This window comes from Passer montanus, unplaced genomic scaffold (assembly GCF_014805655.1).
Source record: "Passer montanus isolate IOZ18808 unplaced genomic scaffold, ASM1480565v1 scaffold210, whole genome shotgun sequence".
Taxonomy (NCBI): domain Eukaryota; kingdom Metazoa; phylum Chordata; class Aves; order Passeriformes; family Passeridae; genus Passer; species Passer montanus.
The window spans coordinates 226,564-249,577 of NW_024366704.1; the positions used below are offsets into that span (position 1 = coordinate 226,564).

At 52.2% G+C, this 23,014-nt stretch overlaps 2 protein-coding genes across 6 annotated transcripts in view; one reads left to right on the forward strand and one right to left on the reverse strand.

The window, feature by feature from the left end:
• Positions 1-14,662, reverse strand: part of SEPTIN11 (septin 11) — a 46,805-nt gene extending 32,143 nt beyond the window's left edge. For all 5 annotated transcript variants that reach the window (XR_005627488.1, XM_039709482.1, XM_039709480.1 and 2 more), the window contains exon 1: positions 14,531-14,662. Coding sequence is in view for 4 of the 5 variants with exons in the window: in XM_039709482.1 (XP_039565416.1) it covers positions 14,531-14,557 (27 nt within the window). In the remaining variant the exon portion in view is untranslated. The remainder of the gene's footprint in view (positions 1-14,530) is intronic.
• A 4,012-nt stretch (positions 14,663-18,674) lies between these two features.
• Positions 18,675-21,350, forward strand: SOWAHB (sosondowah ankyrin repeat domain family member B). The gene has a single exon (XM_039709493.1). It carries the CDS (start codon positions 18,749-18,751, stop codon positions 20,657-20,659), a length of 1,911 nt encoding a protein of 636 aa, XP_039565427.1. The 5' UTR covers positions 18,675-18,748; the 3' UTR covers positions 20,660-21,350.
• The last annotated feature ends 1,664 nt before the right edge of the window (positions 21,351-23,014 follow it).

A 23,014-nucleotide genomic window follows, 5' to 3' on the forward strand; every position in this document is an offset into this window, starting at 1 on the left:
CCTCCCAGTTCCTTAACCCCATGCGCTCCTTCCTGAAAGGCTGCAGCCACACATCAAGGGCATGTTTTGTCAGCTCCCATTCAACAAGCTGCAGGACTGGAAGGTGCCCCAGCTGGTGCTCTGGGTAGTTAATTACCCCCGGGACTCAGAAGCAGGATCTGTGTTCACACTGTGCCCTGCTAGCCCGCTCAGGGGCAGGTGGGGGACACTGTGGCTGCCTGGGGGACACTGTGGCTGCCCAGACCCAGCTCCCACACAGGGCACTAGAGCTATGCCTACCAGAGCACACAGCTTCAGACCATTTATTTACCCCTGCTCTTGATTCTGGACTAAAGAGCTCACATCCATCACAGCAGCCATCCTCACACCTAAATCCTGAGGTAACACAGGTGTACATACACACACTGCTTATCCCATGCACAGGTACCACAGCAGCGAGTACAAATGGGTCCCAACTCCAAACTAATCATCACCCAGCTCCTTGACAAATCCCTACCAAGGCTTGTAGAACCCAAACAAGTGCTAGATACACAGGAATTCCCCAGGGAAACTTGACTGGTCCAGCAATACCAAGGAAGTGTCAATCCAGTACCAACAGGATTGAAAAGCGTTGGCTCAGACCAGCTCTTCTTAAATTCACAATGCAACATGTGTGTGCATATATTGCACTAAGGTTGCTCAGTAAAAGGCCGGAGAGAAACAGCAACAGGCATGCCTGAGTGTGATTCTGACCCACTAGTAACCAGAAAACAACAGGGAAAGAACCAGCTTTGAATGAATTCGTGGCACAGCCTAATACACTAAGTGTTGAGTCACAGCCCTCACATCTGCTTCAAAAAGGGAAACGGAACACACAGAGCCCCTCGTGGCACATAGAGCTCTTCCAAGGTGCCTCAGAAATCCTTCAAGGTGAATAAGAAAAGGTCGGCAATCAGTAAATACTGAAAAATCACAAATATTGTTGGCCTTAGCGCACAGTTTTTCATCCTCAGCAAGAAGGAAAGTAGACTTAAGTTGGACTGGATCTGCACGCAGAGGAAAAGGTGAAGGTTTACTCAATTATTTGGCTGACAGTTTTGGAAATACCAGTCCACAGACTTTGAGCTCTCAACTACCTCAAAGCAATAAAATTCCCCACTTGCCTTTAGCAAGTCCTGGTTTTCCTGCCTTCAACAGGGAAAGCCAACACTAAATTTTTATTAATAGGAGCAATTCTGTATTTCAAGTGAATTACTTCCTTCCCTCCACCTCACTAACTCCAAATTTTTGTGGCTACCTTGAAAGACCATATTTTGTCTTTCCAAAAAGCCTCCCTGGCCAGAGTTTCTCCAGAGAAAAGGATATCTGATCTAGGTCTGCAGCACAGCCATAACACTGGGATTGTTAGGGGATGGGACTAGAAGGGTACCCTACATCAGGTTTTTTATCTTCCTTGTGTTTGGCTGCACTGATAACTGCTACAGAAACTTTACATTTCTGGAGTCAACAGACACTGCAAGACAAAACACATTTCTCACATGCAGCCCAGAGCCAGGAATGTTCCCACAGTCCTCTCTATATCCATCACTTGCTAAGGGGCAGGACCATAAAGACTTGTGATGGCTACTACAGTCCTGGTGATGCTCCAAGCTGTAAAGAATCCCTGGACAGGACACCAGCAGTTACCCAGCATACACTCCAAAGTGCCTGAACTCCATCAAGGCATGGCTAAATAACCATTTACAGCACCAAAAGAAAGGATTAACTCTCTACTCATAAGGAAGCCAAGGATTGGCTTGACAGCTCCAGTTTTTGAGCTGGAGCAGAGATAAACCTTTCATTCCAGAGATTTAAACCAATTCCCAGAAGCATCAAGAGTCCCACGCTGCCCCATGTTCTGGAGTTTATCTTAGTCCTGCCCCACCAAAAGGGCTAAGGCCTTCCCTGCATTCCAGCTGCTGGTGACAAAGTAACCCAGCGCGAAGGAGGTGACAGAACAAACCCCCAGCACAGCACAGGCCACCAAGGTCTCCGTCTGACGCAGCACAGCCCAGCTCCCTCCAGCAGCTGACCACCTCTGTCCTTTCCTGAGCACATCCTCAGCCTCCCCTGCAAACACACTGGCAAGGAAATCCCAAGCCCATGGTGGCCTCCAAAGGAGGCTCAGGCAGCTCGCCACCATACAAGAAAAGGGTTTTCCCACAGGAGATGAGCCTGGGAACTCCATGCCACGGGGAAGGATCTTCCCTTCAATTACAGGCACTGGCACCCCACATCAGGCTTATGTGACCAGGTTCTTTTGCGGGGTCCTCTTTTCCAAACACCTCTGTAACTGGGGCAGCAATTCCTGGGGAAGAAAATGAAAAAGGTCATTGGTGCAGGCAGGATTTTATTGTAAAGGCAACGAGGCCACAGCTGGGCAGACGCAGCAGCCTCCTGAGCTGTGTGAGCACAGCTTCCACCCCAGGGCTGGATCCCGGCAAGGGGCAGCGTGCACAGAGCTGGCAAACAGCAATGTCACAGCATCAGGGACTGCAGGCAGGTTTAGAGCAGATTTATTAGTGTCATCCTAATAATGCAAATAAAGGCAGATGCAAAACTGGCATAAGGCACTGCACATGGAAAAACCTGCCCACATTCCCCTTCATCAATGCCATCCACTAAAGCACAAGCCTGTACAGTCACCCTTTTCCTCCTTCCTCACAGCAAGGGCTTTGGAGGCTCCAGAGACAGCCCCACCTCAGATGCTTCCAGCCCCTGAACCTTCAGCCCACTGGTAGTTTCCATAAGCTTAGCTTTTGTTGGTGAACAATTTTCCTTTCTGCTCTAGAAAAAGGGACATACATAGCTCAAACCAAAGAAAAAAAACCCAACAATGAGAACAGTGTCTAAATGTACACCACAAGGAAATAAGCAAGAGAAAAATATTTTCCTTTTGGCTGTTGCTAAGTTTCATTAACCCTAACTATTATTTGAACATCTACATGTAGGAAACAATAAGTTCTAAAGGAAAGTACTAACCATGTTTCTACACACAAACCTACATTAGTGGCTACATTCCAGATGCTAATTAAACTAATCCTGTAACAATACAATTCTCTTTGGACTTACACACAATTCCAAGCACTTGATCCAAAATCTACTATCAACTCTGTGTTTGATGCATTCCCCCCACTTCAGTTCCAGAACCAGACCTGCCATAGTTGCTACTTCTCCCCATGCTCCCCATCCCAACACAGTCTCTGGCAGAGCTGCGTGTTCAGTGAGCTCAGGGTATGTGTCAAATCTGCAGAACGTTTGAGGATTATGTGGCATTTCAACCTGTCCACTGGAACGAGAGCATTTGTAACAAGAGAGGCAGCAAGCAGTCCTTTACACACACAGCAGAAGCAACACTTGGCCAGGAAGCGTGAGGGAAGATGTTTTCATGGCTGGCAAAGGGATAAGCTCCATGAGGGGAACAAGTTATCCAGCAGGCAGGCAGCTGCTCAGAGGCAAGCATTGCCCTATCATGAGACCGAGCCTAGAGGCACGAAGTGCAAAGAAACGCCAGGTAACACAGATCAAGTACAGCAAATCTCCTTGGAGCCATCTGTAATTATCTCAAATCCACAAAGATTCTCACATTTAAGTGGTGCACATCAACTTCTGCAGAGTGAAGGTTTGCAAAGGGCTAGCTATCTTTTAAGGCTCCCCTCAGCTGTGAGGATACACTGTGTTATTAAAACCAGACCTCAGAGATGTTTTCAGCCCTGCCACAGAGTGGATGGATGAGCAGAGAGCAAATAAACCACAATTAGTGGGAGGCAGGCACTGATCCTGCCCTGTCCAAGGCTTCCCATCCGCATTCCGAGGCTCCCATACACCTTTGTGAGCCGGACCTTTGGCTCCTGGTATCTCAGTCATCCTCTGGCCGTCCCAGTGTCGCGACAGTTTAATTAAAAGCAGGAGCCTGAAAAGCTGGAAAGAGGCCTGGAGTGCTGCTGGGCTCACATCCGGCTCTGGAGCCTGGTGCTGAGGAAAGGCGTCCGTTCCTTGGCTGCAGCAAAGGCGCCCAACACCAGCTCCCAAGCCAGGGGACAGGTCTGGAGTGGGACCCAGCTGCCCTGGAGCTGCAAGATCAAGTGACCTGCCATCTGCCCAGACAGTCCAATTACCTGGAACAAGGAAACTGTCCTCCCAAACAACAAAGATGCTGCTAAGGCTGCTTGGGAAAAGCCTGCAGCTAAAACCATCTCCCTGTGCTGCTCCCCGCTTCTTGTTTGGTGCGTGCAGCAGACACATATTTAATGCATTTCTGCTACTTCGGAGCGTCCTGCCGAGAGCCCAGCTCAGCTCAAGGGCCAGGCTTTAGGAGTTAAGTGGGACACTTCCAAACATTACCCTGCGCTAATCCAATGTTGTTTTTCCCACAGCAGCCCGCCGCTCACAAGACCGTTGGCAGAGGTTTGCAAACCACTGGCATTCACCCGCATTCTCTGGAATCGTGTTGCTCCAAATTCATAAATTATTCTATACGCAAGCTGCTGCAACGTCCATTAGCTGTTGGAGCAGTCCTGCTAGAAGGTTAAACTGGAGACAGTATCCACCCCCACAGATTGATTAATGCGGGCCACCACATTCTGCTCCAAGTGTTCACCCCAGTCGTGTTTGCGCTTTGAAGGGAAAGCAGAAGCAGATGGATTCAGGCTTCATTTAAATTTCTGCCCTCCTGTCAAGGCTTGTGCTTTAGCAACCCATGCCACTGCTTGTAACAGAGCAGTTAAATGAACCCTACACTCCCAGTGTTATTCTCCCTTACACCCCAAAAGCAAACTGATGGAATTCTTTGGAGTGCTATGCTTCTGGACAGTCCAGCTGCTTGGATTTCTCCAGAACAGTCAAGCTAAACACAATCCAAACTCTTGCAACCTTATGAGTGAAGATGATACATACTGCACTGCTCTTGGTTGAAATCCATAGCTCAAGGACAGCTTCTGGAACAGAACATTTTGCAAGGCTGTTTCTCTGAATAACAACAATAAGCAAGAGGATTTGCCATTAGCTTGCACCTCCCGCGGTTACTTTTCACTGTAGCTTTTTGTGCTCGCAGTACTCAAACTTCTCATCATTCCCTTTTTCCCCCCAACGCCTCTCTTCCCCTGGAAGCACCAGGACAGGCAGTCAGGCATCCCTCCACTAGCAAGGCCCTGGCCAAGCCCTGTGCCAGCATACAGCAGCTGAGAAGGACTGTGACAGATGAGCAGCTCCTGCAGCAGCCCGGCTGTAAAGACCTGACAGAGCAGGTAAATCCTGCCGCAAATTTATGGAGCCAAACCTAAGGATTCGGGAAGACAAACACACCCCAAGGCAAATGAAGGCTGCTCCAAGCAAGCACTTCCTGCAGAGGTCTAGGGAAGATTAGTGTTCACATGAAGGAGCTCCTTGCTCTGACATGCTCTCTAACTCCAAGTGCTGCAGACCCGCCTGTGCCAAAACTGGGGCACAGTTCCCATGTGTGGTGCACGTTTTTGCCCTTGGCTCCAGTTATTTAATGAGATACCGAAGCAAGGGATCTGCTGCTGCATATCCTTTATTAAGATTGCAGTCTCCACCTCCACGTTGCTCAAAGCAGGAGGTGATGCACGAAGCCACAAGCAGCCCTACCTGGGTTGCTCATATTCCAGAGCAGCTGGGGTCCGACAGATAAATCCCTGCTGAGGAACTCAGGAAGCCTTCAAACAGGAAGGCTAATGCCCAGCTCTTCCTCCCACAGCTGCCCAGAAGGAGCTGAGTCTGTACATGCAGCATGAGAGCTCCCATGTCACAGACCAGCACAGCCCAAGAGCCTGCACCTGGCCAGCAGCAAATGCCAATCCCAGGAGAGTCAGCACAGGCTGGAGCAGCCCTTCCTCAGGATCTTAATGTCTTAATTTAGATTTTCTCAGGTCACTCAGTAGCCCCTGAGGGTGCCAACTGGAGCATAAACCTCGAGAGCAGGCTTGCACTACCTTCCTACTTACACAGGAAGATGGCACACATCCAGCCCTCTCCATCCTCCTCCCTTCCACCCAGCACCACTGAACCCTGGACCCCTATCCTCCTCTGCAAGGCACGACACCAAAACGGGAAAACCACGCTCGAGTCCTGAGCGGCTTTCAATTGCCAAGATGTTTCAGCACACACAGCTCAGAAAAAGATACATTTACCACAGCGTGGATACTGACAACATCCACACACCCTTCCCTCGGGACTCCTTACCCTGGATTTTACATAGGGACCAACCACCTACTTCATGCCAGAAACATTTTCTAGCCCGCGTGAACTTTATAGCTCCCTTCAAACTGAAACCAGGACAGCACATAAACTGTATCACAGCTAGCCTGGATTTATACTTCTGGCTTTCTGGCTCAACCCACTGGAAGAAATCATCAGGTTACTTGGTTAGGCTATGAAAATCCTACTTTCCTCAGGTTATATCAAAATCCTGTAAAGCATATCCCACTGGAAAATTAAAAAAAAGCTTTTCCGAGCTCCATTCCTGGCAAAGCCAAACCAAGAGGAAATGTAGCTGTGTTCAGTAACAGACAGGAGTCACATGGCAACCCACAATTTCTAATACTGTTTTGTTTAAGCAACAAAACACCTCTGGCTCTTTGTTTAAATGGTTCTGGCCTGCACCAGAGGAATTAAGCATCTCTGAGGAATGCTCTATGTGGCAATCGCCCTCAACTGCACTCAGGCAAACCCAGAGAAATAAGGTCAGAGTTACTCACACTGCTCACCTTTAAACCCTTCCCCCTTATTGTTACATCTCCTTGAAAACACAACTTGCATATTACCCTATTTGAATAGCTATTTTCTTGAAGGCAGTTTTAATTAAAAGCATTAATCTGGTAATGCCTCTGTGCCACAAGAGTTCACTCAATTTGGTGCAACAGGGCGAGGTCTGCAGAGGTGACTAAGGTGTGCTATTAATTAATTCTCTGATCACTGCTTGGCACCTCACTAAACAAGAGAGGGAATTATCTCCTGCTTTACACACAGAAAACAAAGGCACACCAAGACAAAGGCCCAAGACCACACACCAAATCAGAAGCCCAAACACTCACAGCATGTCAGCCACACAAACCCTAATCCTAAGTGCCCCTGCTAATTACTGCTCTAATAATTAATAACTGCTCAACTGCAAATGCTGAATGGCAGGAGCGCTTTCCAGCCGGGTGAATATTCAGCTACCTGGAAACTCAAACCCAAGGTCCCCTGACAGTCCCAGTAAATCACACATCAAACCCATGTGACTCATTCCAAGTGCTCAGTGACCATCAACTGTGCGTCCCAGAAGGGAAGGCATTGCTCTGAGAAGTTGTTTATTCTTCGACTTTCAGCCAGGTGCTTTGTAATTCAGAGCATCAGGAGAGTCTACCACAGCTTGGCTGAAGAGCTGCCCCACAGCTCAAGTCCACACTTCTCCCATGAAGACCATTCCCAGCATGGAGAGTTCCCGGATCTGGTGCCACTTCTTGCCTCCATTGGACACAGGGACTCATGCTGCAAGCACCAAACCCTTCCCTCTCCCAGAATACTGAACCAGGCCTGCGAGAAAGGCAGGAGCACGTAAGGGCTCACTTGAAGATGGAAAGATTTAAGGGAGCAGGGGGAGAAAAGAACTGACATAAATTAGGTCAAGTGCTCCTGAAAAATGCCAGTTCCTTTATATATAGCGACAGCACTCTGATATCTTTTAGTCTCAGCTTGCCATTGTCAGATATTAGCTGAAATTCCCTGCTTTTGCTCCGGCTGCCATATTAAAGTGCCATGTATTTAATATTAATGAGGCAGATGAAACAGAATGAGAGCAGGCCAGCATTTTCTGTGATAAAAGACAGCTTGTGGCAGAAAAGCATTCATTTAAAAGCACTAGGGATTTCTCTTGGCTTGGAAACGACATACAAGACACAGGAGGAAAACAATAAAATGCTTTTCAAATGTAATTAAAAATCTTGATCTCCTGATTCTATAGGTTAGCAAAGGCATAATGGTTGACTGGTTGTTTCTGCTGCCAAGATAACTACAGTAGCAGGGAGTTGAGTTACCTGGCCAGAATTATGGGGAGCTTTAGCTAAACTGCTGAAACAAGATTTGAAAAATTACTTCCCCCCCTCCTCCCCCCTCTTCAGTGTCCATACCCTTGTGCTTACACTCAGGCAAAAAAAAAATCTCAGGGCTCAGAACTCTGCCCAAAAAAGCAAAGGTATAAGGAGGCTGCCATAGGCCAACCCGGACATGAAGCAGATTTGAAGGAGGAAAAAGCAGCAGCCAATGGATGCGGTGACAAAGTGGTGTGATCTGTCACCAGACGATACCACAAAATCCCCGCTCCTCTTGGGGCCTTGACATGAAGATTTGAGGACTGTGCATATGTTCAGTCCCAGATGGCTGCGTTAAGCCTTATAATCACTCCTAGGGAGCAATACCTGCTCGCAGTATGACAACCTAATCTTTTCACTGCAAACCTCGGAAGAAATGAGTACTGCTCCCAATTATTTAATTCCACACTTTCTGACAACACCAGCCTTGACACCTCAAACTAGGAACAAAACAACAACAAAGACTGTTGAAATAACGTTAGCCATGCTGTTTCTGTGCTCCTTCCGCAGGTACCCAAGAAATGTAATCATACCAACTAAAACTAAAGGAGACAGAGAAAAACCTTTAATCACAGATGAAGCAAGAAAAGGAAAACCCAACTACATGTATGCACAACCTCTTTACTGGCAACCCTGTACATTTCCTAGACACATCCATGGGATGGGGGGAAAGCCATGTTCCTGCAGGGACATGCCAGGAATGAGCGTCAGTCATAACCTGGTACCTTCACCTTCCAAGCTGCAAGTTTGTCATTTCCAAGCTAGTCTGTTGCCTGCCAAATTGTCCCAGAAAAATTAAGCCAGGACCATCAGCTTGGCATTGTTCATTCATCTGAAAGCTGCCAAAGCCTCCCAAGATGACCCAGATCAGAGGAGAAGGGTTTACACGAGGACTGAAGGGAGACGATTTGTGTGTGTCAAAACACAAAGATGTGTCTGTGGCTACAGGTGGGAACATCTATCTGGGAGGCTAAAAGCAGCACTGCAATTCCACCTCTACTGCACTGTACTCCCTGGGAACCCCTCTCCGTGCTGCCCTGCAGAGCCACAAGCCCATGGGGTGACCAAACAAGCCATCTCCCCAGCCTGAGCCTTTCACTTTCTCTACAGACAAAAACAGAGTTGCCACCACCAGACTGCCAGAATCGTAATTACAGCCAAGTTCACGTGCTTACACAAAGCACTTTGCACACTTGGTGCATTCAACACGTCTGGCAAGTAAGTTCTGCTGAGCCTTTTGCTTACACAGGACTTTGTAATTGACTTTGCACCCAGTGAAGCCACCAGTGAAACACCCAGACTGGGCAGAAGACCTTCAGATCCACAGACTGCACTGAACAGCCCGGAAAGATACTTAAAAATATCCCACCCAGGAGTCAAAACAGTGCCTCACTTCCACACCCATCACGTGAGAGAGGTTAATGCAATTCCTGAATGAAAGTCACGAGAAGCATGCAGATTTCCAGGAACAACTTATATTAGAACTGCTGCTGTGCACAGGAATCAGTTCTCAGGAGCCGCTGGGAGCAAAGCAGGGGCAGCAACAGTGGCAAAACCAAAATGTTTTTAAACCAAGTCTTTTTCTATTAGCTTGTGCCAAGTATTCATGAGCAGATCTGGTAAAGAAGTAACCCACAATTACAGTACTTCAATAACATATTTCCAGCAGATAGATCCCATCTGAAAATAAACCCAGAAACAGAAAATCCAATTAGACAACAGAAAGATCTAAAGAAGCTGTAAGCTCAGATGGAAGAAAGCACCAACTCCCCAAAACAGCACCAGTCTGCTCTTTGACAGCACCTTATGTGGGATGCTACCACAGAAAACAAAAACCTTAAGCCTGCAAGAAAAGATGCAGCTTCTTCCTATTTGCAGACACTTCAACAGCTCTAATTGCAAATCCAGATCCTAAGCCCGTGTTGCCAACAACACGGGCACAGCCTGTATTTTTAAGTAAGGAGTCCCAAAGATAGCTCAAGACTCATAAATCACAGAGCTCAGCAAAGTAACTGTACTAGCAGGGAAAGGCAGTAATGGCCTTTGGACTACAGCTTGTGCCAGTAGAGCACCACTTAGACGGGATGAGCAGAGCACTCCAGAGAGGGAGAAAGTTTCCAGAAAGGCTGGGAACTGCTAAAGGAAAACCACAGGGAGCTGTTCTTCCTTCAGCACATTGTGCGTGGCCAAGTGGACCTTGCCCACACCTCCATTCATCCCACCTGCCCAAGCTGTGGACAAGGACAGTTCTGACAAAGTCCTGGCCCACATGTATCTAAACCAGGCACCAGGGTGCAGAGGATGGGGAAATGCATCCAGATGGAGGGAGCAGCCAAGAAGGGGCATCTCTTAGGCCCACTGCGTAGTGGACACAAACAAGGACTTGCACTCCATGGAGCAAGAACAACATTTGGGGTACTTTTCCATTAAGGCTGCTGTGAGCTAAGGGAGTGAGAGCCCGAAGTGGGTTCTGTGTGTGCCCCAGAGCCTCCTCCAGCAGCAGCAGTGCTGAACTCTCCCCGTGCCGTGGTGTTTGTCTGAACCATTATCACGCATCGCTTCCTCCAGCGGGCTGGAGAGCTGCTCACAGAGCTGGAAGGGAAGGCAGCTACACAGCGTACCTAAAAAAAGCTTCGAGTACTACTGGGAGGCTTTTTTGTTTATTTTTACATCACCTGGTCGAATCCAACTGTTCTACGCTGAAGCTGCTTCAGTGTCTTTCCCTGAAAGAGCCCCTGCAGCTCACAGGACTGAAGCCTGGAGCCAAACCACGCCAAGGGCAAGGCTGGATGAAGCTGCAGCATTTGCCAAGCCAACAGAAGACCCTGTGCCCTTGGCATCTCTCCTGCCAAGCAAGCACCGAGCAGCCTCACACCCATGCTCCCAGAATCACCACAAAGAGCCACAGGGCTGCTGCAGGGGTGGGAAGGGGACATATAAAACATGCCTCAGCTATGTGTAAATATTTTATTCCTCAGATTCATGCTTAGTCAATCCTCATCATTATTTTAGGGGCCCTTACTCATGCACTAAAATTGCATCCCCATCATCTCACCTACACAAAGCAAGGGTTTTCTAAGTATCTCAAGGATCTGACTCCAGCTCAGCTCATTCACACTGCAAAAGCTAGAGGTCCTGAGTGTGTGGTGGGCTCACACACAATCTGCCTCATAACCCAGGCTGCGCTGAAATAAAAGCAAGGAGGAGGCAGGTTCCCACCATTGTTAACATCAACAGGAGCAGCAAGAATTGTCTCAAACAATTTCCTACTGAAAACAAGGCAGCCAGGTGAATAAAGGAAACAAAAAGGTCACAAACCAAAACACAGTCCTGTGTGCACCACCCAGGGCTGCTTCCTTGGTGCAGACAGCTGAGCCAGGCCAGGTCCAAAAGCCCCATTTGGCAGCAGCAGGCAAGGACGCCAAACCCTGTGCCCTGGCCACCTCAGCAGCCCAAGCAGTGCCACCCACAGCAGCAGCATCACCAGGAGGAGTCTGCAGCCCCACAACACAGAAGCATGGGGTACCCCCTTGCCTGGTGCCCATCTCTTGTCCCAAGCCAGTGGTCCTTGGCACGCAGCAGCAGGCACAGATGTGGCTCTCCAAAGGTGCTGCCCCCAGCTCTTGCTAAACCCGGTGGGTGTCAGCGAATCTGCTCCTCAAAGACAAAGCACAGAGGCTTCAGTCCCGCTCTACCTTCCCAACTCCCTCTCCTTCCTCCCCTCCATGGAAACCAGCAGTCTCTCATTATCAAGTATTTTTAAAACAGATTGAAGAGTAAGAATACATTGTGCTGTTTTAGTCTCTCAGATAACGTTTTCTATGGTTCCCATGCAAAATCTGCACTCCAGCTTCATTTTCCCTTCAGTTTTTGTTAGACTTGGAGAGCAGGGCACACCAAAGTATACTTTTAAATTAACATGAGTCTCACTCCTGTAACACAACCAAGCTCTGGTTCTGTACATATTTAGGATAAACACAGAAAGAGAAGGGTAGGTAGGCCAGGGCCCTCTTCCATACTCAGATCTATGAACTGGTCCAGCACTGGTCAAGATACTGGGAATTAATCCAAGAGGAAGAAAAGTGTCCCCTATCCAGCACATCTCAACAGCTTCCAGACTGGAAGTAGCTTATCTCACACTGAGCCCAGATGACCATAGCATCCTCCCAGCCTGGTGCATGTTTAAGCACAGGCATGGATTTCATCAGCCAAGAGCTCCCACGGCAGCTCCCAGCACCCATCCTGCCAAAACTTTGCTTATGCATGCCTCCACGTTTGCATGCCGAGATCAGACTCCATTAAGTCAAACGAAATTACAGGCAGCACATTACACATGTGCCTTCACATCTGTGGGATCAGGGCCTTAAAAAGAAAGCCTCCCGTCCTACCAAAACACGCCCTGCTCGGCTACAATTAAACACAGACACTTCAGAGCAGTTTGCTCAAGTTATTTTTCTATGCATACTTTAACAATTAACATAATGTCATATCCTGCCAGGACGTAAAAGGTTGTGACTCAGGAATGTTATCATCATTTTAGCTCCAACAGACTCGCTTCTGGTTTTATTCCTTTCCTTTTTCTTTCCCCCTTCCTTCAATTCTCCCTCCAACAAGCTGCATGCCACTCACAGCTCCACTTAATCATGTTTTGTAACAAAGTTGGAAAGGCAAACGTTCACCAGTCTTGCCTTGCTCTAACATATAATTAACTATTCCTTCCAACTGCCTGCCGCCCTCCCAGCAACACAACAGCAGCATGCAAAGTGGGAGCAGGGAGGATTAGATAAGGAGGTACATGAGAGAGAACATGCCCAACACCTCCCGAGCGCCAGGCCACCGTCCTTTCTTCTCTTATCACCCCGAGATAAAACAACTCCCTTGTCCAAAAAGCACGGATTCCGGAGGATGGAGGGTCTGCCCAGCAGCTGCTTGTGAGGAAGCGGAGTGCCCTCCTCCTTCCCTCTCCCACACGCTTCTCTCATGCTGACGGATGCTTCATCCCCCAGTCAGTCCCACCGGACTGGACTCAGCAGTCCACAGACAACAATTTGGTTTAACTGGTGCAAAAGCCTCTGCAGATGTGGTTGCGGGATGGCCCTGGACTTGGATTCACCAAAATACCCCAGGAGGCTCAGTAGCAGCACCAGTTCAACATAGTAACAAAAAAAAAAAAAAAAAGCGCCAAACACATTCACTAGAACAAACACAATCACGTCTTGCAATACGCCACGTTCCTGAGCCTATTTATGCTGCAAAGTTAGTGCTCCACACAAAGCCAAAAGGCTCTGCTTGGCAATACCCTTCAGCTTGCCCTAAAAACCATCTGAAGGCACGCTTCAATGCACATTCTTACCCCGAAAGACAAACTTCAATTTCTAAGCATGCTTTAGACCCTAAGATCAAGGAAACATTTCAGAAGAAGCTTTACAAATGGCTGGTATAATTTATAGGTATTCTGTTAAGAAACACCAGCTCTTATTTTGCTCAGTAGCATAACTTCCTCACCTCCAGTAACACCATTAACCCCATCTCCATACATTTGCTTTGCCACATCAGAGGAACCATACAGCCCCACAGATCCACAAGCACATAATAAACGCTAAAAGAAACTGGTCTCATCCTGCTCACATCTTGAAAGCAGACCATTTTCTTATTTTGAGAGGGAGTCACATGCAAGTCCTCCACTCATGGGCAACTTGTACGTTACTCCCAAGCTCTGAAAAAGTTACCGGGAAGTCGGTCAAGTCTCTCCCTCCCCTGGCCGACAATGCACAAAAGCGCATTCAGTCCAGTCACGGTGGAGTTTCATTCACGTTCCTGCAAGCCGGACGCAAGAGAGATTTCCTTTTCTTTTTCGGCATACTTAGTGAAAAAAACTCCAGACCCACAAAAACTTTCTCCCCGTCAGGGGGAAATCTTTTGTCTTCCTCACAACGAACCTAAACACGCTCTCGGCCTCCACATCCCCGGGAAAACGGTCGCGCTGGGAAGCGCAGGGCACGCGTGCCCCAGGAGCGCTCCCGTGCCGGGACTGCCGCGCCGCGCCCGCCGCAGCCTCCCGGGCAGCGCGGGCCCGTCCCGCCCGCACGGGGCACGGCCCTTCCCGCTCCCGGCGCTCCGCACCCACGGGCAGCGGCGGGGCGCGGACACCCCACCCCGTGCCCGCGGGGCTGCGGGAGCCGCTGCCCGCCGTCGCCGCGGCCCCGCCGCAATCACCAGCCGCGGCCCCAAGACGGAGCCAAAAATAAAGTTTTGCGCGGGCTCCGCCGGCCCCGGAAAGGAGCAGAGTCGGCGAGCCCACCGTGCCCTCGGCACCGCGCCCCCGCAGCCCTACCACCCCCGGCACGGCATCCCCTGCAGCGCCCGCCGCCGCGCTCGGGAGATGCGGCCCCGGCCCCGCGCCGCCCCCCGGCCCCGCGCACCGCCGGTCTGCCCACGGCCACGGCCATCGCGGAGCGGTGTCTGCGCTGCGCTGCCGCCTCTGCGCTGCCTGCTAGCACTGCAACATGGCCACCCGGCGGGGAGGGCCCATGCGCAATGCAAAGGGGCCGGGCGGCGAGGCGGGACCCCCCCGGCCCTCCCCCGGGGCCGCCGGCGCCGCCCCGCCGCTCGGGGAGCCCCGAAAGCCGGCGGGAGCCCCGGGGGGCTGCAGGCAGTGCCCAGCGGTAACCCCCCGCTCATCCCTCTGCTGCCCACGCCCCGCCGCGGTGCCCGTCCCCTTCACCCCGAAGGGTCTCTCTCGCCCCGCAGATGAACGCACAGACACATCTGCTCCAGAGACCCTTGCAAAGAGATGGCCAAGCAAGCGCTCAGCATGATCCTCCTCCCAGCAGCTGGGTGAAGAAGGAGCGCAGAGGTATTTCTAACAAGGAGGGACACAGGAGCCCTTAACTCCCTTGTATAACAAGGCAGAGGACAAAACCCGGCACCTCATTCCCCTTGTTTCTCCGAGCATTTCTCGTCTGTCAAACACACAGACACTGCTGTTTAACAAACTTGGTATACCAAGCAGCAGCCACGGAGGCCAGCTGCTCTGCCATGTTGCAGCGTATCGTCACAGTTGATACAGCCACAATACACAGCGTCACCACACCACTTGAGAGGGCTTCAAGCATCTGCCCTTTTTGTTCTGCAGCCCAGCCTTGTATACCCCCCATGGTTGATGTTCTGCTCCCTCGGGATTGGTCAGTGCCCCTGGGCACCCCATGGCTGTCACCTTCAACAATGTTCACCTGTGCTGCACAGCTGTGGCCCATTGGGGATGAGGCTCCGCTGCAGCCCCACTCCCAATGACCACAAACTGAGTGCCCACACTCCCACTCCACTAAACGACTTCCAGGGCTAAAGACAAGCATAGCTGGCTCCTTGCCACTCCAGCTGACAAACACTTAACACTCTGGTGTTAAGCATGATATCCCTTTATCTAAAAAGGGGGTACTCTTAGGGCTAAGCTAAACATGTCTGTTTGCCAATCTTGGACCAAGGTAGTGATAAAGAAAGGGCCCTACACTGCTTTGTGAGACATAAAACCCCAAAGGGCTACAGAAGACGAGACCGTATTTTCTGCACGCATGAAGGATAGATACACTGAATTATGGACACACCAGAGCCCAACCCCCATGTAAGAAAATCCATAGAATCCCAAAGAAAAAGCCAGCAGAATAAAAACTGAGAGCACGAGTAAATGACCCCAGGGAGCAGTAAGCAAATAGAGCTCCACAGTACACTCACCATTTCTAGTCCCTTCGATGTCAAGCTTGTACCTTTTCCCTCCAAAGCCATTTCTGCATGGCTACAGAGTAGCACATCACTGTTTGAAGAGGGCTACGGAGTCCAGGTTTCTCCTTCCTGCAGCTTTTATGATTGTGCTTTGAAGAACTCAGGAGCCGATCTTGCAGAGTGGTCACCCACACCATCTCCTGCACACCCAGCCTGACCCAGAACCACTGGAAGTGCACTACCCTGCTCCCCACCCAGCAGCTGAGGACCTGCACCTGGGCAGAGCCCTCAGCCGGGCACTGGTGCAGCCCCCACCAGCAAAGCAGCAACACCAACAGACATGCAAGGCTGTCTATCAGGAACATTTGGCAAGCATAGCTGACGCAGCGCTTTCATCACCCTAACATGTTAGGTGTTAACGCCAAGATCCGAGGGAGGCTTCAGCATTAGCCTCATTATTGCTCTTGTAGCAAATTCCTCCTGCACGCACAGCTCCGGCTGAGGAGGTGCTGAGCCAGCCCGCGCCGGGAAACGCGCCCGGACCAGTGCAGCCTCTAGTGGAAACCTGGTGATCCTATCTCAAGAGCTGCCCTTGTGGCACCTGTGGGTGAGGCAGACAGAGCTTCTCCTCGTCTGGATTAGAGATGCATGATACTCCGACATCAGCATAACTCAACCAACGTGAAAATCTCCTGTGCTCACAAAACCTTGATGTGACTCACCCCGTCCTTCCTTGGCCTGGAGCTGGGAGAGCTGTGGCCGCATTTCCTCCACAATACTCATGCATACACATCTTCATGGGTATGGCCATCCGTGCTAAAAGAGCAGGGAGAGAAAAACATCAGCACAAAGAAATGTTCTGCCAGATCTTCCCAGAGCTCAGCTAGCGCAGCTCTTTGTAATTACTACTGTTCAGCACCTTGTTCCTCAAAATTTCGTACCTGTAGCTAACAAATCAACACCCGGCTGGCAAAGGGAATTGCCAGCCCCTCATTCCAGAGACCCTACGGGAACTGTTTCCTTGTTTCCAAAGGGAATTGCCAGCCCCTCAATCCAGAGGCCCCACGGGAGCTGTTTCCTTGTTTCCAAAGGGAATTGCCAGCCCCTCAATTCAGAGACCCTACAGGAACTGTTTCAATGTTCCCAAAGATGTTAGGCAACATTTTGCAAAGCCACAATACAGAGACTATCACCACACCATTTCAAAAGGCTTCAACCCATACAAAGTAACACCACACCACATCCAAAGGCTTCAAGCATCAGTCTATCTGGTTCTTTAGCCCAGCCTTTTATACCCTCACGGTTGATGGGTATAAAAGGTATATACCTATATGCCCTGTGTTCCCTCTGGTGATTGATCAGTGCCCCCGGGCACTCCCTGGCTGTCACCTTCAACAATGTTCACCTGCTTCTCACAGCTGTGACCCATTGGGGATGAGGCTCGGCTGCAGCCCCACTCTCAATGACCACACAGTTTGCCACTGTTTTTTATTTGAATGTTTTATCTTTGCAATCTACCCTCCGTTCTTATTTGTGATCACAGTTACAACCATTACGCTCCATTCATTTCCTCTCAGTCGCTTCTGCTGAGGGCATGCTGCTAACAAATGCTGTTGTGACTGCAATCCAGGGCTCATCAGAAGAGGAGGGAGAAATGCATTCATGGTGTGGAGAACAGCACCAAAGGAATGTGCCAAGTGATAAAATACTAACATGAGCCTTACCCTCTCCACAGCACCTGCACCCTATCCAGATGAACATGGCTGATGGGATGTAGCTTGTACACAGCATTTATTGCAATCTGTGTCCGTGGTTTGTGGGGGCTGCACACACTTCTGGGTTTGCAGCAGGCTGCAGGATATTCCAGCTGCTTACATGACAGGCAGCTAAAAATATTTATGGATAGCCGGGAGCCTGCAGCAGAGATGGCTTCTGAAGTGTGACTTAGGGCCTGATCCAGACCTCTTTAAAGCCAGGGAGCCTACACCGAGCTCAGTCTCTCCATTCTCTGACTGCAAGACAGAAAATCCAGCACACCTTCTCTCCCACGCTTTTACCCACTATTCAGTCCCCAAACTGCTTGGGGCAGGGACTGTCATTTGTGCACAGGACACAGGGGCACTGATTTTACCCATCCCTCTCTGTTATGTACACACTTGTGGTATCAGCATGGGCAGTACAGAACAAAGTGAGATCCCCACGACAGTACAACGTGTGTCCAACCTCTCTCAGCCACGCAACAAGTACAGAGATGAGATGTGGTGAGATAGGATTTGACTGCAGACACTCGTGGTATTTGTGTGTGGTTGTTGTACAAGCGTATGATCACACACGCTTGCAATAACAGCTACCCCACAGCACATTTGTGAATCTTTATTGCCAGTTTTCCTAAGTTCTCCACTGCAGAGCAGTTCAGGCTGCGAGGCACCTCTGGTGTTTAGATATTTCATGGAGCACTGAATGTCCCTGAGGATGGAGACTGACCCTTTCCAGCCAACCTCTTCCCATTGCTGACCATCCTCACTGTAAAATAGTTTTTCCTCGCACACAAATGGAAATTCCCGCATTTCAATTTGTGCCTACCATGTCCTGTCCGTTCGCTGACACAATGACCGATAAGCCGCTCTTTGGTCTCACGGCCCGCCAGCAAAGGACCCTCGCACTTCTCAGCTCCTCCCGCCCCTTAGCCTGCTTCTCTCCTCCGGCGTCACCTCTTCCCAGCGCTGTCACCCCAGCTCGCACCTCTACGGGCCGCCACCCCGGGCAAAGGCGACCGTGGGGTGGCGGCCCGGCCGCGGAGGAGGAGGAGGAGGAGGCGGAGAGGCCCGGCGCGGCGGGAGGCGGGTTTCCCCGCCGCACCTGGGCGCAGCGCCGAGCACCGAGGCACAGCACCGAGCACCGAGAGCCGGCCGGCCCGGAGCATGGCGCGGGAGCTGAGCCAGGAGGCCGTGCTGGACTTCCTCTGGGCGGCCGGGGGGCGAGCCCCCAACACGGCGCTGCTCCGCCACTTCCAGCGCTTCCTCCGCGACCCGGCGCTGACGGAGCAGCAGCGGCGGGAGCGCCGCGAGTACTTCAAGAGCCTCGTCAACTCCCTGGCCACCGTCCACCCCGCCGCCGCCCCCGGCGCCTCCAAGGACATCGTCCTCCGCCGCAGGTACCGCGACCTCCTCGATGAGGAGCTGCCGCCGCCGGAGGAGCAGCGGGAGCAGGAGGAGGAGAAGAACGAGCCGCAGCCGCCGCCGCCCCGACGCGGCCCCCGCGGGGAGGCGGCGGAGCAGGGGCGGCCCGGCGGGGCGGGGAGCCAGCCGCCCCCGTACCGCAGCCAGCCGCTGTCCTCGGGGCCCTGGGCGCTCCGTCCCGGCGGCACGGCGCGCAGCCGGCCCCCGGCGCTGCCGTCGGGTCCTGGGGCGCTGTCCGCCGCGGTGCCGCCCCGGTCCCTATCGCCGCCGCTGCCACCGGGCCCGGAGATGCCGCCTCCCTACAGGTTGCCTCAGCCCCGATCTCCGCCGCAGCCCGTGACCGAGATGCTCTTGCTGAAGGCCCCACGACCCTCAGCAAGCCCGGAGAGGCGACGCCCCGCCAGACCCATCCCGTCCCCGCTGCTGCCACCGGGCCCCAGGGCGCTGTCCCCGCGCGACCTGCCCCCTTCCCGATCCCTGCCGTTGCTGTCCGCCCCGGAGGTGCTGCCCCTGTCCCGGTCCCTGCAGGCGCTCCCTGCCAGCCCCTCCTCGTCGCCACGGCTTTTGTCAGGCCCCGAGGTGCTCGCTTCCACCAGGCTGCCCCCATCGCAGTCCAGGTCCCTGCAGCAGCTCCCCACCAGGCCATCCCCAGACCTGCCGAGGGGCTCCAGGGGGCTGACCCCCAAGGGACCAACCCAACCTCAAGTCCTGCGACTGCAGCCGTCTCAAAGCCTGACACTGCCGTCAGGCCCTGGGATCCTGCCCCCCACCAGATCCCCCCCACACCAATCCCTGCCACAGTCCGCCACTCTCCCGCCCCCATCCCGCTCCCTGCAGCCACCCCTTGCCGGGTCACTCCCATCCCAATCCTTGCTGCCAGCACAGGGCCCCGCAGTGCCCCAAGGCGCAGAGAGCCAGCCCCCGGTACCGCTGCCTGTTTTCCGGAGCATCAGGTGCCAGCTGGCTCTGTCGGAGGCGCAGGGCATCGCCCCCTCAGCCCACGACGACTGCGGGCGACAGCCCCGCTCCGTGCTCGCCAAGAGCTCCCCCAGGAACGCAGCCAGCCGCGGGCCCTTGGTGCCGCTGGGACAGCGGGAGCACGCCTGGCTAGTGGCAATGTCAGCGGGCTGCTGGGCTCAGGTGCGGGGGCTCTTTCTGGAAGAGCCTGAGCTGGCCCTGCAGAGGGACTTCATATCAGGCTTCACGGTCCTTCACTGGCTGGCCAAGCACGGCGACGGGCCGGGCCTGCAGGAGCTGGCAGCGGCGGCGCGGCGGCTCGGGCTGGCCCTGGACGTGGACGCCCGCTCGGGCTGCGGGTACACGCCGCTGCACCTGGCTGCCATACACGGCCACCAGCTTGTCATCAAGGTGCTGGTGCTGCAGCTGGGCTGCCAGGTGCAGGTGCGGGACGGCAGCGGGCGCCGGCCGTGGGAATACCTGGGCAGCTCCACCTCGGGGGAGGTCTGGCAGCTCCTGGAGGCACCCCGCGGCACCATCATGTTCCCCACGCAGCCCCTGGCCCGCAGCGTGTCCTCGGTCAGCAAGGGCTCGCCGTCCACCGGCAGGGCAGCGCTGCCCGCCTGCCTCAGGGGGCAGCTCGGCCGTGGGGCAGCGTCCCACCAATCCCACCAATCCGGCAGTGACAGCGACTGAGGAGCTCCTGCCATCCCCTGCCAGGGGAGATGGGACATCGGTGGCCACCCTGAGAGAGGAAGCCACGCAGGCAGAACAAAAGCTGTGAAACAGACTGAACCTATTGAAGAATGTACTTTTAAATTATTGCAATGAACTGTTGTCTGAGCCTCTCTGCCTTCCCTCCCGTTTCTTGCCTTTTTTATCAGCAAAGGGATGCAGTAACTCTGCTGGAAGCAGGAAGAACCCTTGGGAGGCAAGTCCTCTGCAGCCCACAGGGCCAGGACCAGCTGCTGGGTGCAGCCACGACCACCAGCATTAGTGGGACCATGGTTTTGGGTGAGGCTCAAATCTGGCCCAGTTAGGGTAGAGCACTTGCTTTTGCTGACAGTGACAGATTGTTGTTAGTCCTGGGGTTTGCAAAACACTTGTTTACACCACCTAAATTCTGGGGAGTAGTAAAACACATCCCTTTTTAATCCCAGCAGATTAAGGATGAGTCCCTCTTTTAAAAATGTAGCTGATCAAGATCCAGCCTTCCAGTGAGCAGGGAAGGGCGTTTCCCAGGCCACCTTGCCCACCATTCCATGCTGAAAGGAATGCAGGGCAGCACCACAGCCCTGCTCCCCTCCACAGCTGCCTGGGGCTGCCCAGCAGTATCCCTGCTGCTCCCTCATTCCTGCACCTCCAGTTGCCCTCCTCACACCACAGGATTAGGAAGTGGTACCTGTGTTGTGGCTAGAGCCCTGTTCCCACGCCCCGGCACGGAAAGCATTCCGGTAGGATTGTGTGTTGGGCAGAAAAGGAGCTGTGCCGTAGTACAGGTCCCACCCTTGCAGAGGGAAGGCAGTTTCATAACCAGAGCTGCATCTTCCCAGAGACACCAGCCCTAAACTGCCTGTTAGGTGTTTATGTGATGGGAGCAGGTGGGACTGGGGGGCCAAGTGCAGTCAAGAGATGTCCAGTGGAGTAATTCCTCAGAGTTTACAAAAAAACAAAGGATTGTGTGGGTCCTATAATGTGCTCTGCTCTCTGCTTCAGCATAAATGATCTTCTAAAGTGTCAAAAATTTCAACAAGTTGATCTTGCACCAAATCTGCCTCTCCTATAGATCCTCTGTGGAGGTGGGAAGAGAGCTTGGTGGGAAGAGGGATCCAGTGCTGCCAGGTAGATGCTGCTGCTGCTGCTGCTGCCGGGTGACCCTGGGTGCAGGACCAGTGAAACTGGGACTGCTGTCTCAGCCTCAGTGGGAGGCTTTGGGGCACAGCAGAGCAGTAGGTGGGAGTGCTCATGCATTTGAGGCATGTGTGTGAATGCCTGCAGTTTCGGGGAGGAACAGGAACGAGGGCAGCAGAACCTGACCCTTGCATCACACGCGTGCCAGGGAATGCCTCGAGTCCTTGCTCAAGCACTAATTGAGGTCTCTGCTTTGCTTGGGGTTTATTTGAGGGAGGAACTTTTTCCTGCACAAGGGAAGCTACTCTGCCTGATTCTTGGGCCACGGAAGGTTGAGGCCTTTTCCCAGCCTGTTTTTCTCCTTTTACAGGGAAAGAGTTCAGTAGACCAAAGCAGTGTCCTGTCAATGATCATTCCTCTCTGAGATGACAACACAGTCTTGAACTCATAAGAAATTCAGCTGTAAAGTGGCCTCTGAGCCACCAGCATGAGAAGATGGAGGGCCCTGCAGGACCCCCACAGAGCAGGAGGAATCCTGGGTAATCCCCCCTCCTCTTCAATCCGGCTGGGGTTTATACTCCAGGTCACACCAACACACAAAGTGGCTGCTGCCTGGTAAATCAATGAAGCCTTTTCCACCACGTTTAGAGCCATTGTCACTACTCACATAATGCACCAAGCTCCCTTGGGAAAGGGATCCTAAAGCCTTCCACAATCCTTGGCTATGAGCTCCTAAAAGCAACCCTGTTGACAGGGGATGTCAGGGATGCCACCAGAGCCCTCCTGTACAGGGAGCTTCTCGGAAGGAACCCCAACTGAAAGAAGTTTGTGAGCTGACTAAAGCTGAGGGGGGAGGGGATATTTTTTTCTGCAAATACAGCTTCCAAAGAACAAGGTTTTCCCTTTTGTATCTTCCATGCTGTCACCTTAGGATTCTCATCTTACAGCCTTTCCCTGACCTTTCTCTGACGCAAACCAAAGTGGTGCTTTTTTTCCCTGCACACTTTTCAGCCCTCGCCTTCACCTTCTTCAGAGCCCTTTTCTCTCCCCAGCAGTTTTGTCAGACTGCTGAACTAAATAAGTTGTGACCTAATTTTGTGATCACTGTTTGCTTGCCTGTTGAGATGACACAGATAAGCTGTCTCCAATTTTTAAATTACAGAGCAACTGTCGGGAAGCTCAAAACTTTCCATTCTGGAT